The sequence below is a fragment of the Delphinus delphis genome, chromosome 19 (genome assembly GCF_949987515.2).
Source record: "Delphinus delphis chromosome 19, mDelDel1.2, whole genome shotgun sequence".
Taxonomy (NCBI): Eukaryota; Metazoa; Chordata; class Mammalia; order Artiodactyla; family Delphinidae; genus Delphinus; species Delphinus delphis.
In genome coordinates, this window is record NC_082701.1 from 45,362,566 (window position 1) to 45,380,045 (window position 17,480).

General features: G+C 35.5%; 1 protein-coding gene across 1 annotated transcript in view; it reads left to right on the forward strand.

Moving 5' to 3' along the window:
• Positions 1-17,480, forward strand: part of CPD (carboxypeptidase D) — a 67,234-nt gene that overhangs the window by 42,251 nt on the left and 7,503 nt on the right. The window contains exons 9-17 of the mRNA XM_059997141.1: positions 3,646-3,748; positions 4,235-4,377; positions 5,493-5,662; positions 7,016-7,339; positions 9,291-9,486; positions 11,754-11,889; positions 12,815-12,946; positions 13,746-13,841; positions 13,946-14,010. Coding sequence (XP_059853124.1) covers positions 3,646-3,748; positions 4,235-4,377; positions 5,493-5,662; positions 7,016-7,339; positions 9,291-9,486; positions 11,754-11,889; positions 12,815-12,946; positions 13,746-13,841; positions 13,946-14,010 — 1,365 coding nt within the window. The remainder of the gene's footprint in view (positions 1-3,645; positions 3,749-4,234; positions 4,378-5,492; positions 5,663-7,015; positions 7,340-9,290; positions 9,487-11,753; positions 11,890-12,814; positions 12,947-13,745; positions 13,842-13,945; positions 14,011-17,480) is intronic.

Below are 17,480 nucleotides of genomic sequence, written 5' to 3' on the forward strand. Positions count from 1 at the left end.
CCCTGTTGTCTGTGTCCAAATTTTCCCTTTTTATAAAGATACCAGTCATATTGGATTAGGGCCCACTGTAATTACCTCATTTTAACTTGATTACCTCTGTAATTAAATACAGTCACATTATGAGGTTTTGGGGGTTAGGACTTCAACATATCTTTTGGAGGAGACATAATTCAACATGTAACAGATAATAATCAAGGAAGTAAAAAGACAACCCACAGCATAGGAGAATACCATATATCTGATAAGGATCTTTTATCTAAAATATATAATGAACTCTTACAACTAAATAATAAAAAGACAATCCAATTGAAAAATGGGCAAAGAATCTGAATACACATTTCTCCAAAGAAATATACAAATGACCGACAAGCTCACAAAAAGGGAAATGCAAATCAAAACAACGAGATACTACTTTTTACCCACTAGGATGATAGTTTAAAAAAAAAAAAGAAAAGAACAAGGGTTGGTAAGGATGTGGAGAAATTGGAACTCTTGTGCATTGCTGGTGGGAATGTAAAATGGTACAACTGCTTTGGAAAACAATTGCGGTTCCTCAAAATGTTAAATATAGAATTATCATATGGCCTGACAATCCCACTCCTAAGTATATGTCCAAGAGAAATGAAAACATAGCCCACACAAAACTTGTACACAAATGTTCATAGCAGCATTATCCATAATAGCCAAAATGGACACAACCCACATGTCCATCAAGTGATAAGTGGATAAACAAAATGTGATATATCCATGCAATGGAATACTATCCAGTCATAAAAAAAAATAAAGTACTGAGACAAACTACAACTTAGATGACCCTTGAAAACATGCTAGGTGAAAGCAGCCAGTCACAAGAGACTACATATTGTGTGATTCCGTTTATATGAAATGTCCAGAATAGGCAAATCCATAGAGACAGAAAACAGACTGGTAATTGCCTTGGGCTTGGGATGTAGGGAGGGGCAGGGAAGAGGTTGAGAGGAAATGGGGAGTGCTGATGGGTACAGGTTTATTTTGGGGTCATGAAAATGTCTGAAAATTTACTGTGGCGATGGTCACACAACTGAGTGAATATACCAAGGACCATTGAGTTGTATACTTCAAATGCGTGACTTGTGTGGGATGTGAATTATATTTCAATAAAGCAGATTTTGAGAACCTAGAGAAGACTCAGGGGTGGGGTATCCATGCTCAGTTCATATGTAGGCTAAAAAAACGTCAAAAGTTATATGCCAAACTATTAAATGATTGGTGATCTCTAGGTTTATATTTTTTTCTTTTGGTTTGCCTCAATTTTCTAATCTTTCTACAATAACTTTTATTATATTTTAAGTATAATGAAATTCAATGAATTCAATTAAGTGAAAGTGAGAAAATGGAGCTATACAGTGTGACATAAGTGAAGAGAAAATTTCAAGGAGGCATTAGTGGAAGACTGGTGATATTTGAATAAAATATAGGTTTTTTTAGTTAATAGTATCATGCCAGTGTTAATTTCCTTGTTTTGATCATTGTGCTATGGTTATATAAGATGCTAACATCAGGGAAAGCTGGATCAAAGGCATATAAAACTCTCTGTACTATTTTTGCAATTTTTCTGCAACTCTAAAATTAGTTCAAAAGAAGTCAAAAGAAAAGAATAAGAAAAGTGAATAGTCTCTGCTTATCTCCACTTCATTATTGTTCTCTCATGCCTCAGTTTCTTGTCATCTGTCTTCTGCCTACATTGTTTTACCTGGAAGTGCCCCCTCAAAGGTTACCAGAAGTCTATTTTTTTAAAATGTTCTTGACCTCTGAAGTCTAACGCTCTTGTCTTCTCCCCTTGATCTCTGTTACATTATATAGCAGAGAGCTTTGCTTCCTTTTTTCTCTTTCAGTGGCTCAACCTCTCTCTTTTACTTTTTTTCCCGCCTCCATATTCTGTCCTTAGCCATTTTTACTGTCTTGGCAATTGCATCCAGTTGCTTTAGCTGTCACCACTATGTAAATGCCTCTTTAAAAAGTTGTTTCATATAATGAAAGTTATTATAAAAAGATCAGAGACTATAGCCAAGCAAAAAGAAGAGAATCATTTACTGTCTTGGTATATATTTTAGACTCTTTATATATGGACTGAGACTGGACACCTACATCCTCACCCCCTATCTTCTTTAAGTTGTCAAACTGCTTTAAAATTTTTAATTAGTTTTTTCAAAAAAGATTATCAAAGTAGAGTAGTGAGAATTAAAGAAGATGGTAAAATACACATGGTAAAACCTATCTGTCACAACCTTTCAGATGCTCATTATCTCTCAGTTGGATTATTTCAGTAGTACTCTGATGAGTCTCCCTGGCTTTGGTCCATTTTTTCACATTGTTATTGGAATAAACTTCCTAGAGCCATGAATATATCATATATCACCCTTCCATCAGAAATCTTCACAAGTTCCTTATTGCTCTGAGAATAAAGTCAAAATGTTAACAGTAATTGCCTAGAACTGTGGTGTCTAGAGTGGGTTTTATACTAGATGATCCGTTAAGATGTAGGAAGACTATATTAGACGTTCTGTTTTTAAAATGTTTTTTTAATGCAGGTTTGTAATATACATACTATATTAATTAGTACAGTAGTACATCTATATAATTTATAATCAAATGGATAGATATTGATGGAAATGGAGATAGGAGACATAGAAGATATGGAGACATAGAAGATGTGTGCAAGTGTTTAGTGGAAAAACCAGAGAGCAAAAGAGCATGTACACAAATATTCCAGTAACCTAAAACAATAGCTTTCATTTGATAACATTGGTGGGATCATAAGCCTGTAATTGGTATGTCAAGTTTACGAAAGGGGGTTGTTTTATATATTTTAAAGTTAAATGGTTAATTCTCAGTGATGGGAAAGTGAGAAATTTCTTTTCTCTTTACACTTTTCTGTACTTTTTTTCTTTTTCTATTTACAAAAGAGAGAAATGAAGTTTTGACCACCTTTCAAAGCTTAATTTCTTCAGGAAAATTCCCCTGCCACTCTAGTCAGAAATAATCTTTCTCTCCTCTAGCTCCCAGTAGTGTTTATTTGTGCCTCTGTGGCAGTTTTTCTTACTCTCCATTGAACAAGCAATTGCACACGTGCTATGTAGACACTGCTGGATGCCGAGGACACAAAGACACAAACTATTTCAAGGAGTAGTGTATTGTCTTTAGGGGGAAAAGAGGTGCAACCAGTTTTAACAGGATAAAATAATTGTACAGAGTGCAGTCAAAGCACAGCGGGGCTACCTTAGTCCCCAAGAAGTCAGAGAAAGATGCTTACTTTCCATTGTGTGTGAATTACCTCTTTTGGACTTTAAGCTTCTTGAGATGATGAAATGAAAGTACGAATATGAACAGTGTTGTTTTTGTTTTTGAGAGGGGTTGGGTTGGATTTTTATATTACTTGTAATTACAAGTAATAAATGAAGTCTTCACTTTTTTTTTTTTACAGAGCATAAACTGTTTAGCTTTGATTTTAAAAAATAGGTAGAAAGTCACTGCTTCCCGTGACTCCATCCACCCCCACATATACCCTATTGTTAAACACTCTTCCTATCTTTCTTTATCCTTCCCATGTTTTTTGATGCAGATACAAACAAATGCAAGTAAAGATTCTTTTTTTTTTTTTTCCAGGAAAACTCCCAGATGTTTCAAGGTAGACCTTGCAAGAATATGTACCCTAATGAATATTTTCCTCATGGAATAACAAATGGAGCCAGTTGGTACAATGTCCCAGGTAAACATTTTTATATTAAGGCCGTATAACTTGATGGATTTTCTGTCCCCCTGGATGGTACTGCTTGTTACTGATTTTTAAATTTTGAGAAAGAATCATTCTTTTAAAAATATTGTATAAATAGTTTAAAACATTCAAATTACCATTTCAACTATTTTTAATATTTGGTGTACTTTGACCTTTGAGTAAAATAATGTACTGAAACCTCATGAAAGTGTTATATTTTACTGCTGGCTATTACAAAGAACTTTAGATGTGCTAAGAAGAAGAGTGTGAGCTACACTTGAATTCTTCCTGAACATGAAAGTACAGATGTTTTGCCTGGACCACAAGCATCAGAGAGCTCTCAAATGAACGCATTATTGGTTTTCAGCCATGCTGATAAAAGATGAATTTGGCTTTTTACTAGGAATGTTGCTTACAATTTGGGATCTGAGCTAGTTAGAACTTCTTCAGAGTAACTAATTTAAAATTTTTATCCTTCAGGTGGTATGCAGGACTGGAACTATTTACAAACAAACTGCTTTGAAGTGACTATTGAACTTGGTTGTGTGAAATACCCATTTGAGAAAGATCTGCCCAAATTTTGGGAACAGAATCGAAGATCTCTAATCCAGTTTCTGAAACAGGTGACGATTCTGGAGTGACATGAAATTTCTCCCAAGAGCAAGAAGATTTTTGTGTGTACATGTGGTTTTCATGCATTGATTTTAGAATACACCTCATTTGAATTCCAGTTTGACCTGTTCATGTTTTCGTATATTTATCTAGAAAATTCATGGATGTAAATGAGTTTATTTATATGCGCAGAGAAGAGTTAAAAATGATTAAACAATATAGTGATGATGTTTGGCACTTAATGGTTAGTGGTCACTTTTTACCCTTGTCTTTATAAAGGGCTACTATAGATTGGGTACATGCCTAAGAATTTGTCAAGTGATAAAGATGGGCTATGGGGTAAATTTTTTTTTTTCGCCATTGGTTTACTGTGAAACGATTAATTTCCTTTTGTTAGGATGTGCATCGTGGCCAATAGGTAAAGACTATAAGAAATATGCTAATAGTGGTTAAAATTATTAGGATAATCTGACTAATACTTTGTGCCAGTACTTTGCTGAGTAGAATGGCATAATGGCTGTGAGTTTGCATACTAATTTTTTAGAACATTTTATTCTGAAAATTTGTAAGCATCAGGAAAAATTATAAGACTAACAATAAATACTACTATTCCTTTACCTAGGTTTAACAATTTTTATACTTTGCTGCATTTGTATTTTATATATATATAAACACACACACACTTTTGTTGAACTATTTCAGTATAAATTGCAGGTGTTATGATATTTATCCCAAAGTATTTCGGAATACATCTTCTAAAAATAAGGTTAATTCTCCTACCTGACTTCTCCAATTGCTATTATCTCACCTAAGAAAATTAACAGTAACTCCCTATACTACCTAATACCTAATCCATGTTCAAATTTCCTCCACTTGTCCTCAAAATGTCTTTCTGTAGCTGATAGGAAGATAAAGACAAATCTAACTTATGAAAAACTAGCCTTTCAGAAACTGAAATATTTTGTTTAATGGGCGGTTACATTTAGCTTTACTCTGAGCTCCTGAATTCCTATTTGTTCTACATGTTTACATTATTTAACAATCTGTTATTTTGGATGTGAACTTCCAAAATAATTAGATGATGATCTTTATCAGTAAAATCTGGGTGTGCTTGTGCTTTATCCAGGTTCATCAGGGTGTCAAAGGATTCGTCCTAGATGCCACAGATGGCAGAGGTATATTAAATGCCACCATTAGTGTTGCTGAAATTAATCACCCAGTAACTACTTACAAAACTGGAGATTACTGGCGTCTGTTGGTTCCAGGAACTTATAAAATCACAGCATCTGCTCGAGGGTGAGTTACTGAATGCTTTGTAATTGAGTGCTTGGAGAAGAAATAAGCATAGTTCCATTCTAAAAGATTATTGCCAGAAAGCCCTGTAGAGGCTAAGCAACCTTGAGTTTAACGCTGAGAAGTCTAGAGCTGGTTACACATTTGACTCTTCTCTGATGGCACAGTGAGTACATGAACCGTCAGATGTAAGAAATCTGTGAAATTATTCACTTTGAACAGTAGCCTCTTTTACCTTCATCCTCTCAGGTCACCTTCCCCTGTCCAGATGTAAAGCCATAGTGACTGATTTCCTTCACTATGGGTAACAGTTCTGGGAAGTACTTGTTAGTAGGGAAAAAAAGACTTCTGTTCTGCATACTTCTAGTCATGTTGTCCCCAAAATACCACCACTTTACATTTGTACCCTTTTAAAACTCTTTCACAGACACTTATTTTTTATTATTGTACCTTTGCCTTCTCGCATCAAGTGAGATTTTCTTACTTACTGCTAATTCTCTGAGAAAAGCCATTTTCATATTTTTTACAGTTTTTCTCACCACAAAGATATATTTACTTGAAAAGAAAAAATTAACTTATGACCTTTTCCCTTGGAAAAAAATATTCCTTATGTTCCTCCTCCTTTACAAATACCTTAGAACTGGAGCCACCTTACTTTTTAGTCGAAACTTATAACTTTTATCCTCTTGTAGTTTTCTTTTTTATATTTGATACATGTAGGTGTTCCCACAGAATATTTTCCCCTCCCCCTACTAGCTCTCTTATTTCTGAAGAGTTAGTTTGAACACTCATTGAAGTAAGGGTAAATACATGGAAACATTTAAAGTTATTGTTACCTTTTTTTAAAAAATGGTTTTCAAATATCAAGTGGTCTGTAAATGAATGGGTTAGAACTTTAACGAGTAAAGAAGTCTATTCTGGTTTTTTTCAGTTTTGGCATAGTATTGGAAAAACCAAAGCATCAAGGTGTCTGAAAAATGGGGCAAGAATGATGCGTTTGGCAGAGAATGTCCTAAGTTAGTACTTCTCAAACTTTTTCCATCATATTCCCTGATGACAGACAAATGAACTCAGATTCCAGGAAATATGGGCATATACACTGCAAGCATGAGCTTTCTTTTGAAGTCATATATTTAATCTTAAAAACTCATTTATGTTTTATAGTCTACCCTTGTATGGTCTTCATTAATGTTTAAAACAAATCTTAAATTCTCACAAAGTTAACAATTTGACCCTTTAGGGAGATGCACCACATTTATCTCTAGGATTCACATATCCTCTGCACACCTCTGTTTTCCCAGGGTTTGGGTACTCCAGCTGCAGAAGCGTGGCTCTGATCTGTCTCCTTTATTACAGGTATAATCCAGTTACCAAGAATGTGACGGTAAACAGTGAAGGTGCTGTTCAGGTCAACTTCACACTTGTTCGATCTTCAACAGATTCAAACAATGAATCAAAGAAAGGCAAGGGGGACAGCACCAACAATGAGGGTGCCAGCGATCCCACTACTAAAGAGTTTGAAACTTTAATTAAAGACCTTTCAGCTGAGAATGGTTTGGAAGGCTTCATGTTACGCTCCTCCTCAAATCTGGCTCTTTATCGATACCATTCATACAAGGACTTATCAGAGTTTCTGAGAGGACTTGTGATGAACTACCCACATATTACAAATCTTACCAAGTAAGTGTCACCCTTCTTGCTACCTTTTTTTCCTCTTTCTTTCTCTCTTTCTCCTTCCCTCTCTCTTTCTTCCTTCCTCCCTCCCTCCCTCCCTCCCTTCCTTCCTTCCTTCCTTCTTTCTTCATTTTAAAGAGGTTACATTTAGCATAAGCCACATTAAATGGTTCTTGTAATTTATTTAGAGATATTTGGGAGCTGAATGTATAGAGAGTTGGATTTCACTTATTTTGAAACAGATGTTTGCTTGGAGATCTTTCTAACAATGAATCTTGGAAACTTTTATGAGAAACATTGGAGCAGAATTACTTGTTAGTTTAGCAGTGTGTGGCTTGTGCCTCCAGAAAATGTAAAATCATTCTTTCTAATGATTACTTTGATTTCAAAACCCTTTCTACTTCTCAGTTGCAGATTCACGTTCTGACTAAATATTATTTAGTTTGTTTCATTTTGCTGGGGGCAGGGACAAATTTGGAACTATGAGCTCACTTGTCAGGGATCATGTTTAACCTTTTCTTCAAATTAAATAATGAAGCCTGGTTGGCTGTCATTTTCTGTGCTTCAGTCTCTACTCACAGTCATGGTTCCCTGAAGCCTTAGGGACATATGTGATTGAGGGTTCTGGGAAAACATGCAGTACCGGCTTATGTAAAACTGATGGCTGAGACAACTTTTACCTTCACTTCTTAGGCTTCTCTGCTTCACTTTCACTGTCTCAAAACTATTTCCTTGATTTGTTGATTCCTATTATTTGCCTATTTTATGGCCTTTACTTTTTGCCCTGAACTTACAGTTCTCTACTACAAACCTAATGAACATTAACTAGACTTTCACTTTTTCACTTTTTTTCCTTCATTGGTTCTTTTAATTTTACCAGTAAATTTACTTTCTCAAATACTGGTTTATAATGTCTGTAATTGCAAAGACTGATATTTACTTTGGCAATACCAATTACCTCTCTTCCGCAACTGACTCTTGAACATTTCTGCCCAGGTCAGGTTTTAATACTGTCCATGTTAGTGCCATATAGACGTTACAGACTTTCTTATTTTAAAACAAAAAATTGGACATTATTTTGCTATCCATTTACTTAGTTCATTTGTTTTGTTTTAACCTTTCAATTAAACATGGACTTCTTAGTTAAATAGTTCCCCAGCAAATATGCAACACCTGCCAGTGGTGGGACACAAGGCAGTTTTAGGTGGTTCTCCAACGGTTGCTAAGTATCATTAAATACCATTGTGAGATAGTGGTACTTTGTCTATTCTATTAATCCTCAATTTAATGCCAATATTTTTTTTCTATCTAACTCTTGTAAATCTCCCTTTATATCAAAGAAGGCAGGCCTTTTCAATTAGTTTTGCTGTAATTTTGGTACTGCATTTAAAGTATAAAATGTCTTATTTGTGTAAATTAATTTAGATTTTAAAAGTAAGGTGCTCTGCATTTGTGTATATTTAAATATTTCCATAATAAAATTTTAAGTGAGTTAACTTAAAAGACATATGTTAACTAGAGACTTCCCTGGGACTTCACTGGAAGACTCCATGCTTCCCTTGCAGGGGCCGCGGGTTCGATCCCTGGTCAGGGGACTAGGATCCCACATGCTAGGCGGCACAGCCAAAAAAAAAAAAAAAGACATATATTAACTAAAGAGTAGTATAGATTATAGAAGATTGGGTAAATATCATGAAGATGATAGGAGAATGACAATTTGGAGGAATGCTGAACTAAATCATGATCTTTCCTAAATCTGATAGTATCTCACATCTATTTGACTTTCTTTGATTAAGGGAACCTAATTTTCTTAAAGTAGTCTGACATAAAGATTTACTCTTTAAAGACTTTTTAAGACTTTTCAAATTTTGTTCTCATTTGTTTTTTTAAAATCTGTAAGGCAGCATTAACATAATACTTGATTACTTGCTGACTTTTTGTTTCTGGTTTTTGAAAGTTTGGGACAGAGTGCTGAATATCGTCACATTTGGTCCCTTGAAATCTCCAATAAGCCCAATGTATCTGAGCCTGAAGAACCAAAGATTCGTTTTGTTGCTGGCATCCATGGAAATGCTCCAGTTGGAACTGAACTTCTTTTGGCTCTGGCAGAATTTCTCTGCCTAAACTACAAAAAGAACCCAGCTGTTACCCAAGTAAGAAAATAGCCTGTTTTGACATGCTTTAAAAGGAAAAAGCTCAGTGATACACTGATACCAAGGCACCATTTTTTAAAAATTTAACTTCCTGTTAGATTTTATACAGAGGTACATTTAAGGTCATTATACACTTTACTCTTTAAAAATGGACCTTGGTATATAGTCATTGTTAATAGTGTCTTTCTATTATATTTCTTTGTATGTATTAAGAGCCATAGAGGAAAAAAATAATAAAGATTTGCATTCAGTCCTCTATTCCTTTATGTTACCCTTCCAATCTTTACTCACAGTGATGTATATTCTAATTAGAGGGACTTCCATTGCCAATTATTTATAACTAGGATAGTATATTGAAAAACGAGGTAGAAGAGAAATCGGGTTTTTTTTCATGTAATAAAGATGAAATTATTGGACACCTTGGATGCTAAGAGATTTTAGAAAAAGTGATATGGCAGTGCCTACTTTAGTCGCTCGTGACTATAGAATAGAACGTTGATCCAGAAGCTGGTTATGTATGACTAAGCAACCTAGTTTCTGTGTTGTCTTAGGGAAAGGAAGGAAAGAGTGTGCATCTGTCTAGAACACTCGCTAATTGGCACTGTCTGTATAGAATTTAGGAAAGGGAAAAAGTACTAGTATTTAATACCTACTATGTGCTAGGTACTTTACATACATCATAATTTAATCCTCAACCCTGCAATTATGTTAGCTTCGTTTTATAGGTGTGAAAACTGAGGCAGAGATATTTGATAACTTACAGGAGGTCACACAGCTACTAAGTGGTAAAGCAGGGATTTAAACCCAAGCATGTCTCACTCTAAAGCCTGTGCTGTTCTGTTTTACCCTACTGCCTCCCCTGAAAGAAATTTGGAAAGAATTGATGTCATGATTAGGATCCCATGATGTGGGATTACGTGAGATGAACTTAAATCAGACTTGATCAAAAATTATTTTACCATTTTCAGCAAAGCAGATCCCATTGACTTCTTCATGTGAGTTGCAGGAGTATTTCAAAGATTTTTGTTGTTGTTCTTTTTTAAAAGGGAGATTACCTAGGACAGTGGTTCTCTACCCTGGCTATACATTGAAAACATCTGGGAAGCTTTTACAAATACCAGTGCCTGGGCTCCATCCCCAGAAGCATCAATATTTCTTTAAAAGCTCCTTAGGTTATTCTAACATTTAGCCAGAGTTACTACCTACTGATCTTAAGGTTATAAGAGACTATTTATCCCAGGTAAAACATCTACCAGGAATTTCAGAACTCCTAGTTTATGAGAATTTGCCTCACTGGTCTAATTAGGCTTAGATCACTTTAGATTGCCATTTGTTTTGAGCTAAGTGCCAGAATTGTCTGGAGAGTTCAAGAAAATATACATATACCCAGAGACATATGGTTAAGCCCAAGCATATAGGAAAAAAATCTCCCTCAGAGATTCCAGCATAAATGAATTAAAGGATTGCAAATATATTTTCAAGCTATTGACAATTTTACTAGAATAAATAAACCAGGGATCACTTATTCTGATTTATTATTAGAAATATGTAGGATGAATTATATCAGAAATTCATGCCATAAATGTAGGTATTAACACCTCTGGATATGGCTCATTTGAGGGAGAAATTATGAGTAAGACAAATATCCCACCTCATTTTTTCTTGATATGCTGATTTCAACTCTTCTGTCTCATTGTTTCCAGACATACATTGATATTTGTCACATTATATGTTCCAGTTTTTAATCTGGAAGTACAATATTATTATAAATACAATATTATTGTGTTTATTGTATTTGTATTATTTTTATTTATTGGTCAGTTATGATTGATCTAAGCCAGTGGTCAGCAAACTTTTTCTATAAAGGGCCATATAGTATATATTTTGGACTTTGTGGGTCAGATGTTGTGTGTTGCAACTACTCAACTCTGCCATTGCAGAACAAAAAAAGTCATATGAATGGGCAAGGCTGTGTGCCAATAAAACTTTATTTACAATAGCAAGCAGCAGGCTGGGTTTAGCCTACAGACAGTGGTTTCTGACCCTGTTGTAAGATATTGGGAGGTCTCTGGGAATAGCAGCTGTGCAGTTTTTTGTTTCTTTTTTAATTTTTTTGGAGCAAGAGAGAAATTTTATTTATTTTTCAGTTCTGCCTTTTAAATCTGTGTTTAAAACAAACAATAAAGACTTTCTGTTTGAAGCATGGGAGGATACTTTTTGATTCCACATAGAGCTAATAAACTCATTGATTTCTGTTTCCTTTTTAGTTGGTCGACAGGACTAGAATTGTGATTGTCCCTTCTCTAAATCCAGATGGGCGAGAGAGAGCACAAGAGAAAGACTGTACTTCAAAGATAGGACAGACAAATGCTCGTGGCAAAGACCTGGATACAGACTTCACAAGTAAGACCAATATTTAGGTCATTAAAGTACTTTGTAGATAATTTTATTTCTCTTTGCTAGGAGATTGGTTGATCCTATTTTATAGATGAGTAAGGGGTGCTTTCTTGTTTAGGATGTACAATATAAATGAATAGAGACATCTAGAAAACTTTTCAAATTCTTCTTGTTATTCATTTGCAAAAGTAATTCAAGTTTTTTTCTTAGAAATTCAATCAGTAATATTGGGGGAGAGGTTTTCATCATAGTCATACAGAGATGTATATTCTTCCTCTCTACTCTCTTATATATGAGTGTACACACACGTATACACACACACAATGTATGTGTGTATTGATTTGAAGGGGCCTGTTTCTTATTTACTTAAATAGGATCATCAGCTATACATATTGTTCTGCAACATTTTTATTGGATATATCATTGACATCTAACTATTTCAGTACTCATAGATCTCTAACATTCTTATTAATGGCATCTTATTATGCTATTAATATATGGTGGTACTCTAGTTTATTCAACAATTTCCCTACTGATGTACATTTAGTTTCTTTTTAATTTTTTGCTCTTGCAAACAATGCTTCAGAAAATACCCTGATTTCTGAAAATCTTATTTTCTTTCAAGGACAGGTTATTATTTTTTAAAAGAGGATATGTCCATCCCTTTTTGTTTCCAGTAAGAATTTTCTTAAACTTGGTTAGAGTCATTAACCTTTCAACATTATCCTAAAGGGTGTAAAACTCAAAATAACCTGCCTCCTAGGAAGTATCTTTCTTGCATGAGGTAGTGGCTTATGGAGTAATAAAGTATTTATCTACAGATTTTGTAAGTTAGCCTTTTGACTGTGCTCAAGTAGGGAATATTTTCTTAGCTGCTCATACTAAAATTTTAAAACTTGGTATTTTATGTTTGACATTTCTATATTTTTAGATAATGCCTCCCAACCTGAAACTAAAGCCATCATTGAAAATTTGATTCAGAAACAGGACTTCAGTCTTTCTGTTGCTTTAGATGGTGGTTCAGTGCTGGTCACATACCCATATGACAAGCCAGTACAAACAGGTATGTAGAGTGTCACTTTACATATATACTATTTAAGCTTAAATAGGAAATTTCAATTAGGTAACATCCCTTCTAAAAATTTTTTAAATGGTGAGCATTTGAGCACACTGCATGAATAAACAGCCTAAGAAGTCTGTACATACATCAACAGTTCAGTTACTTGGAACAGGGAGGTCAGATCTAATGATGGCCTAGCTTTATTCAGTGTAGCCATCTTGTCACATCTGCTCAATTTTTACTCCATAAACATTTATGGAACAATTATTATATCTCTGGACATTGGAAATACAAAAGGGAATAAGACAGAATGCCCACCCCAAGAAATCCATATTATGTAACCAAACATTAACAATACAGAATTGCCCTCTCCTGCTTTAAACCTTGACTGACTGGTTGCACCTTGTGGTGAGTTAAACAGTTGCCTGTTGAATCTCTCTGAGGCATTGTATATGGAGATAATTTGTGTTGCTTGCAATGCAGCTTACAAGGAATATTGTAATTAGGCCACAGTTGCCCCCAAATGTAGTAAAACATACCAGAATAGGTTTGTATTTTAGTGTGATAACTTGTTAAACTCGCCGTTAGTGCCTTTTAATATAAGGAAGATGCTTATCTTCTTGGTCAGATTATCTTGGAGTGAACAGAACCGTGTGCTTAATTATAATAACTCCTCAATAAACTTCAGTGAGGTACAAGATTTACTAGAAGGAAAGGAATATGACTTTTGTGTCCATGAAGTTGAACTTGGAGACAAATCTTTTCAATTTCTCCGCTAACTTCTGTATTTTTCTTTTTGTAGTGGAAAACAAAGAGACTCTAAAGCACTTGGCATCTCTTTATGCAAATAATCATCCATCGATGCATATGGGTCAGCCCAGCTGCCCCAATAAATCAGGTAGGTATTCTCCCTACCCTTTGTTATTGTTGTTGCTGTTTTGGGAGAGGATGAGGACTTGCCTTATGATCTTGTTGATCCTACATCTCTCAATGCTTCTATAGATGAGAATATTCCAGGAGGAGTAATGCGTGGAGCAGAATGGCACAGTCACCTGGGCAGCATGAAGGTATGCTTTATAGAATATGGTGAGAATGGAATTATAAATACATATTGGACATTGAGTGAAAGAATAGGTGACTTTTCTGATATAGTAAAGTGAATGGCATCTACTTTGTGGCTTCCTTGACATGATAGCCCTTAAACTAACTAACCCCTGACAGCAATTTTTTTTGCCAATTTAGCCATTTTTAATTATAATTTCAGTGATATTTTAATTACATTAACAGTGTTATGCAACTATCACCATATCTATTTTCAAAACTTTCATTACCCCAAGCAGAAACTCTGTGCCCCAAAGCAATAACTCCCCATTCTCCTCTTCTCCCAGCCCCTGGTAACTTCTAATCTACTCTCTGTCTCTGTGTATTTGCCTATTCTGGATATTTCATATAAGTGGAATTGTACAATATTTTTTCTTTTCTGTCCAGCTTTTTTCACTTAGCATAATGCCTTCTGGGTTCATCCATTCTGAAGCATACATCACCTACTCCATTCCTTTTTATGGCTAAATAATATTCCATTGTACGTGTAGATCACATTTTGTTTATCAGTTCATCTTTTGATGGACAGATGTTTCCACCTTTTGGCTCTTGAAAATAATGCTGCAGTGAACATTCGTGTACAAGTATCTGTTTAAGCCCCAGTTTTCAATTCTTTTGAGTATATACCTAGAAGTGGATTTGCTTGTCATGTTGTAATTCTCTGTTTAACTTTTGAGGAACCACCAAACTTCCACAGCAGCTGAACCATTTTACATTCTTATCAGCAATGTATAAAGGTTCCAGTTTCTCCACATCCTCACCAACATTTATTTTCCATTTTTTAAATTATAGCCATCATAGTAGGTGTGAAGTGGTATCTCACTTTAGTTTTGATTTACATTTCCCTGATGACTAATGATATTGAGCATCTTTTCATTTGCCCATTGGCCATTTGTATGTTTTCTTTGGAAAAATGTCTATTCAAATCCATTGCCCATTTTAAAGTTGGGGTTTTTCTCTTTTTGTTGTTGAGTTATAAGAATTCTTTATATATTTTGAATATTAAACACTTACAAGATGTTTGATTTGTCAATAGTTTCTCCTATTCTGTTGTCAATAGTTTCTCCTGTTCTGTAAGTTGTCTTTTCACTTTCTTGATAATGTCAAGAAAACTTCTGATACACAAAAGTTTTAATTTAGATGAAGCCAAATTTGTTTTTTTCTTTCGTTGCTCATGCTTTATTGTCATATCTAAGAATTCATTGCCAAATGCTAGGTCATAAAGATTTACCCCTGTGTTTTCGTCTAAGAATTTTATGGACTTAGCTCTCATATTTAGGTCATTGATATATTCAGAGTTGATTTTTGTATATGATATGAAGTAGGAGTTCAGCTTCATTTGTTTGCATATGGAAGTCCAGTTGTCCCGGAACCATTTGTTGAAAAGACTATTCTTTCTTCCATTGAATAGTCTTGCCATCCTTGTCAAAGTCAATTGACCGTAGATGTATGGATTTATTTCTGGATTCTCAATTCTATACTATTGGTCTATATCTCTATTCTTTTTTTTTAAATTTTATTTTTATTATTTTTGGCTTCGTTGGGTCTTCCTTGCTGCCCGCGGGCTTTCTCATAAGCGGGTAGGCTTCTCATCGCGGTGGCTTCTCTTGTTGCAGAGCAGGGGCTCTAGGCACGTGGGCTTCAGTAGTTGTGACACGTGGGCTTAGTTGCTCCGTGGCATGTGGGATCCTCCCGGACCAGGGCTCGAACCTGTGTCCCCTGCGTTGGCAGGCAGATGCTCAACCACTGTGCCACCAGGGAAGCCCCTATATGTCTATTCTTATTCTAGGACCACTGTTTTGAACACTGTAGCTTTGTACTAAGTTTTGAATTGGGAACTGTGAGTTCTCCAACTTTGTTATTTTCCAAGATTGTTTTGGCTACTCAAGGGTCCTTCCAGTCTCACTTGAATTTTGGAATTGGCCTCTCTTTTTCTGCAAAAAGGCTGTTGGGATTTTGTTAGGGGTTGTGTTGAATCTATAAATCACTTTGGGTTTTTTTGACATCTCGACAGTATTGTCTTGCTATCCAAGAATACAACATGTCTTTCCATTTAATGTCATCTTTAATTTCTTTCTGAGAGCATTTTCATTTGTTGTCCATCCATTTCAAATTAGTCAGGAGTTGTTAGCAGATGGGTGGTTAGCTCATCATTCCGTTCACACGTGCAACCAGAAAATTGACTTCATTCCTTTCTCTGCCTGCCTTCCCTCCTTTATTTATTAAGAACTTGCTATGCGTGAGGCACTTTTCTATATGAAAGATAGAGAATATTCTGTAGCCCATTAAACAAATAACTATGTTACAGAATTAATCACTATGATCTAGAAGAGATCTCAATGTGCCATGAGAAATTAAAGACAGAAAAGGTTACACCTAGTCAGAGATGTAGCCTTCTTTTCATAGATGAGATGGCATTAGGGATGCAGAGATGGTGAACTGAGACATCCATAAAGAGGAAGCAGTAAGGGCAGAGGTCAAGAAGCAGTCTAATATGTACACACTGCTATACCAACAAGGACCTACTGTACAGCATAGGGAACTCTGCTCAATACTCTGTAATAACCTAAATGGGAAAAGAATTTGAAAAAGAATAGATACGTGTCTACATATAACAGAATCACTCTGCTGGACACCTGAAACTAACACAATGTTGTTAATCGGCTATACTCCAATACAAAATAAATGTTTTTTTTTAAAGAATCAGTCTACATTAGTTAGAATATGGGATGTAATGGAGAGCAGCAGAAGACAAGAATAGAAAGAGAGTTTGAAGCTTTGAATGCTTTGTTTTTTTAATAAGGAATGGGAAGCCATGAAAGATTTTGAGCAGGGATATAGTGACATGATCTGAGCTATTCTATGGAAATCTTTTAACAGTGGGTTAAGATGGTTTGGAGGAAGGAGAGACTGTGGCACAGGGAGACTGGTTTAGAAGAGCCTAGACGAGAACTACTGAGGGCCTAGATTAGAGTAGTAGCAATGGGAATGGAATCAAGGGATGAAGTTCCAGAGATATTGTAGAAGTGGAATTCACAGGATTTGGCAAATTCTGGATGACAGCAAGAAATTGAAGTCAAAGACAAAAGATTTCATACCTGTGTGAGAAAATGAGTTACTGTCATTAATTGAATTAGGAAGAAGAACAGGTTTGGGGTGAAAAAGTGGTAAGTTAGATTTTGGAACCTGTCCACACAAGTAGTTCCTACCTAAATAATTGCTATATTGCTGTATGGTAGGTTCGAGCCTGCAGATTGAGGGTATCAGAGAGCAAATACTTGTGCTTTTACCTCTAAGAACTCAAAAACAGCAGTAAGGGGCTTCCCTGGTGGCGCAGTGGTTGAGAGTCCGCCTGCCGATGCAGGGGACGCGGGTTCGTGCCCCGGTCCTGGAAGATCCCACATGCCGCAGAGCGGCTGGGCCCGTGAGCCATGGC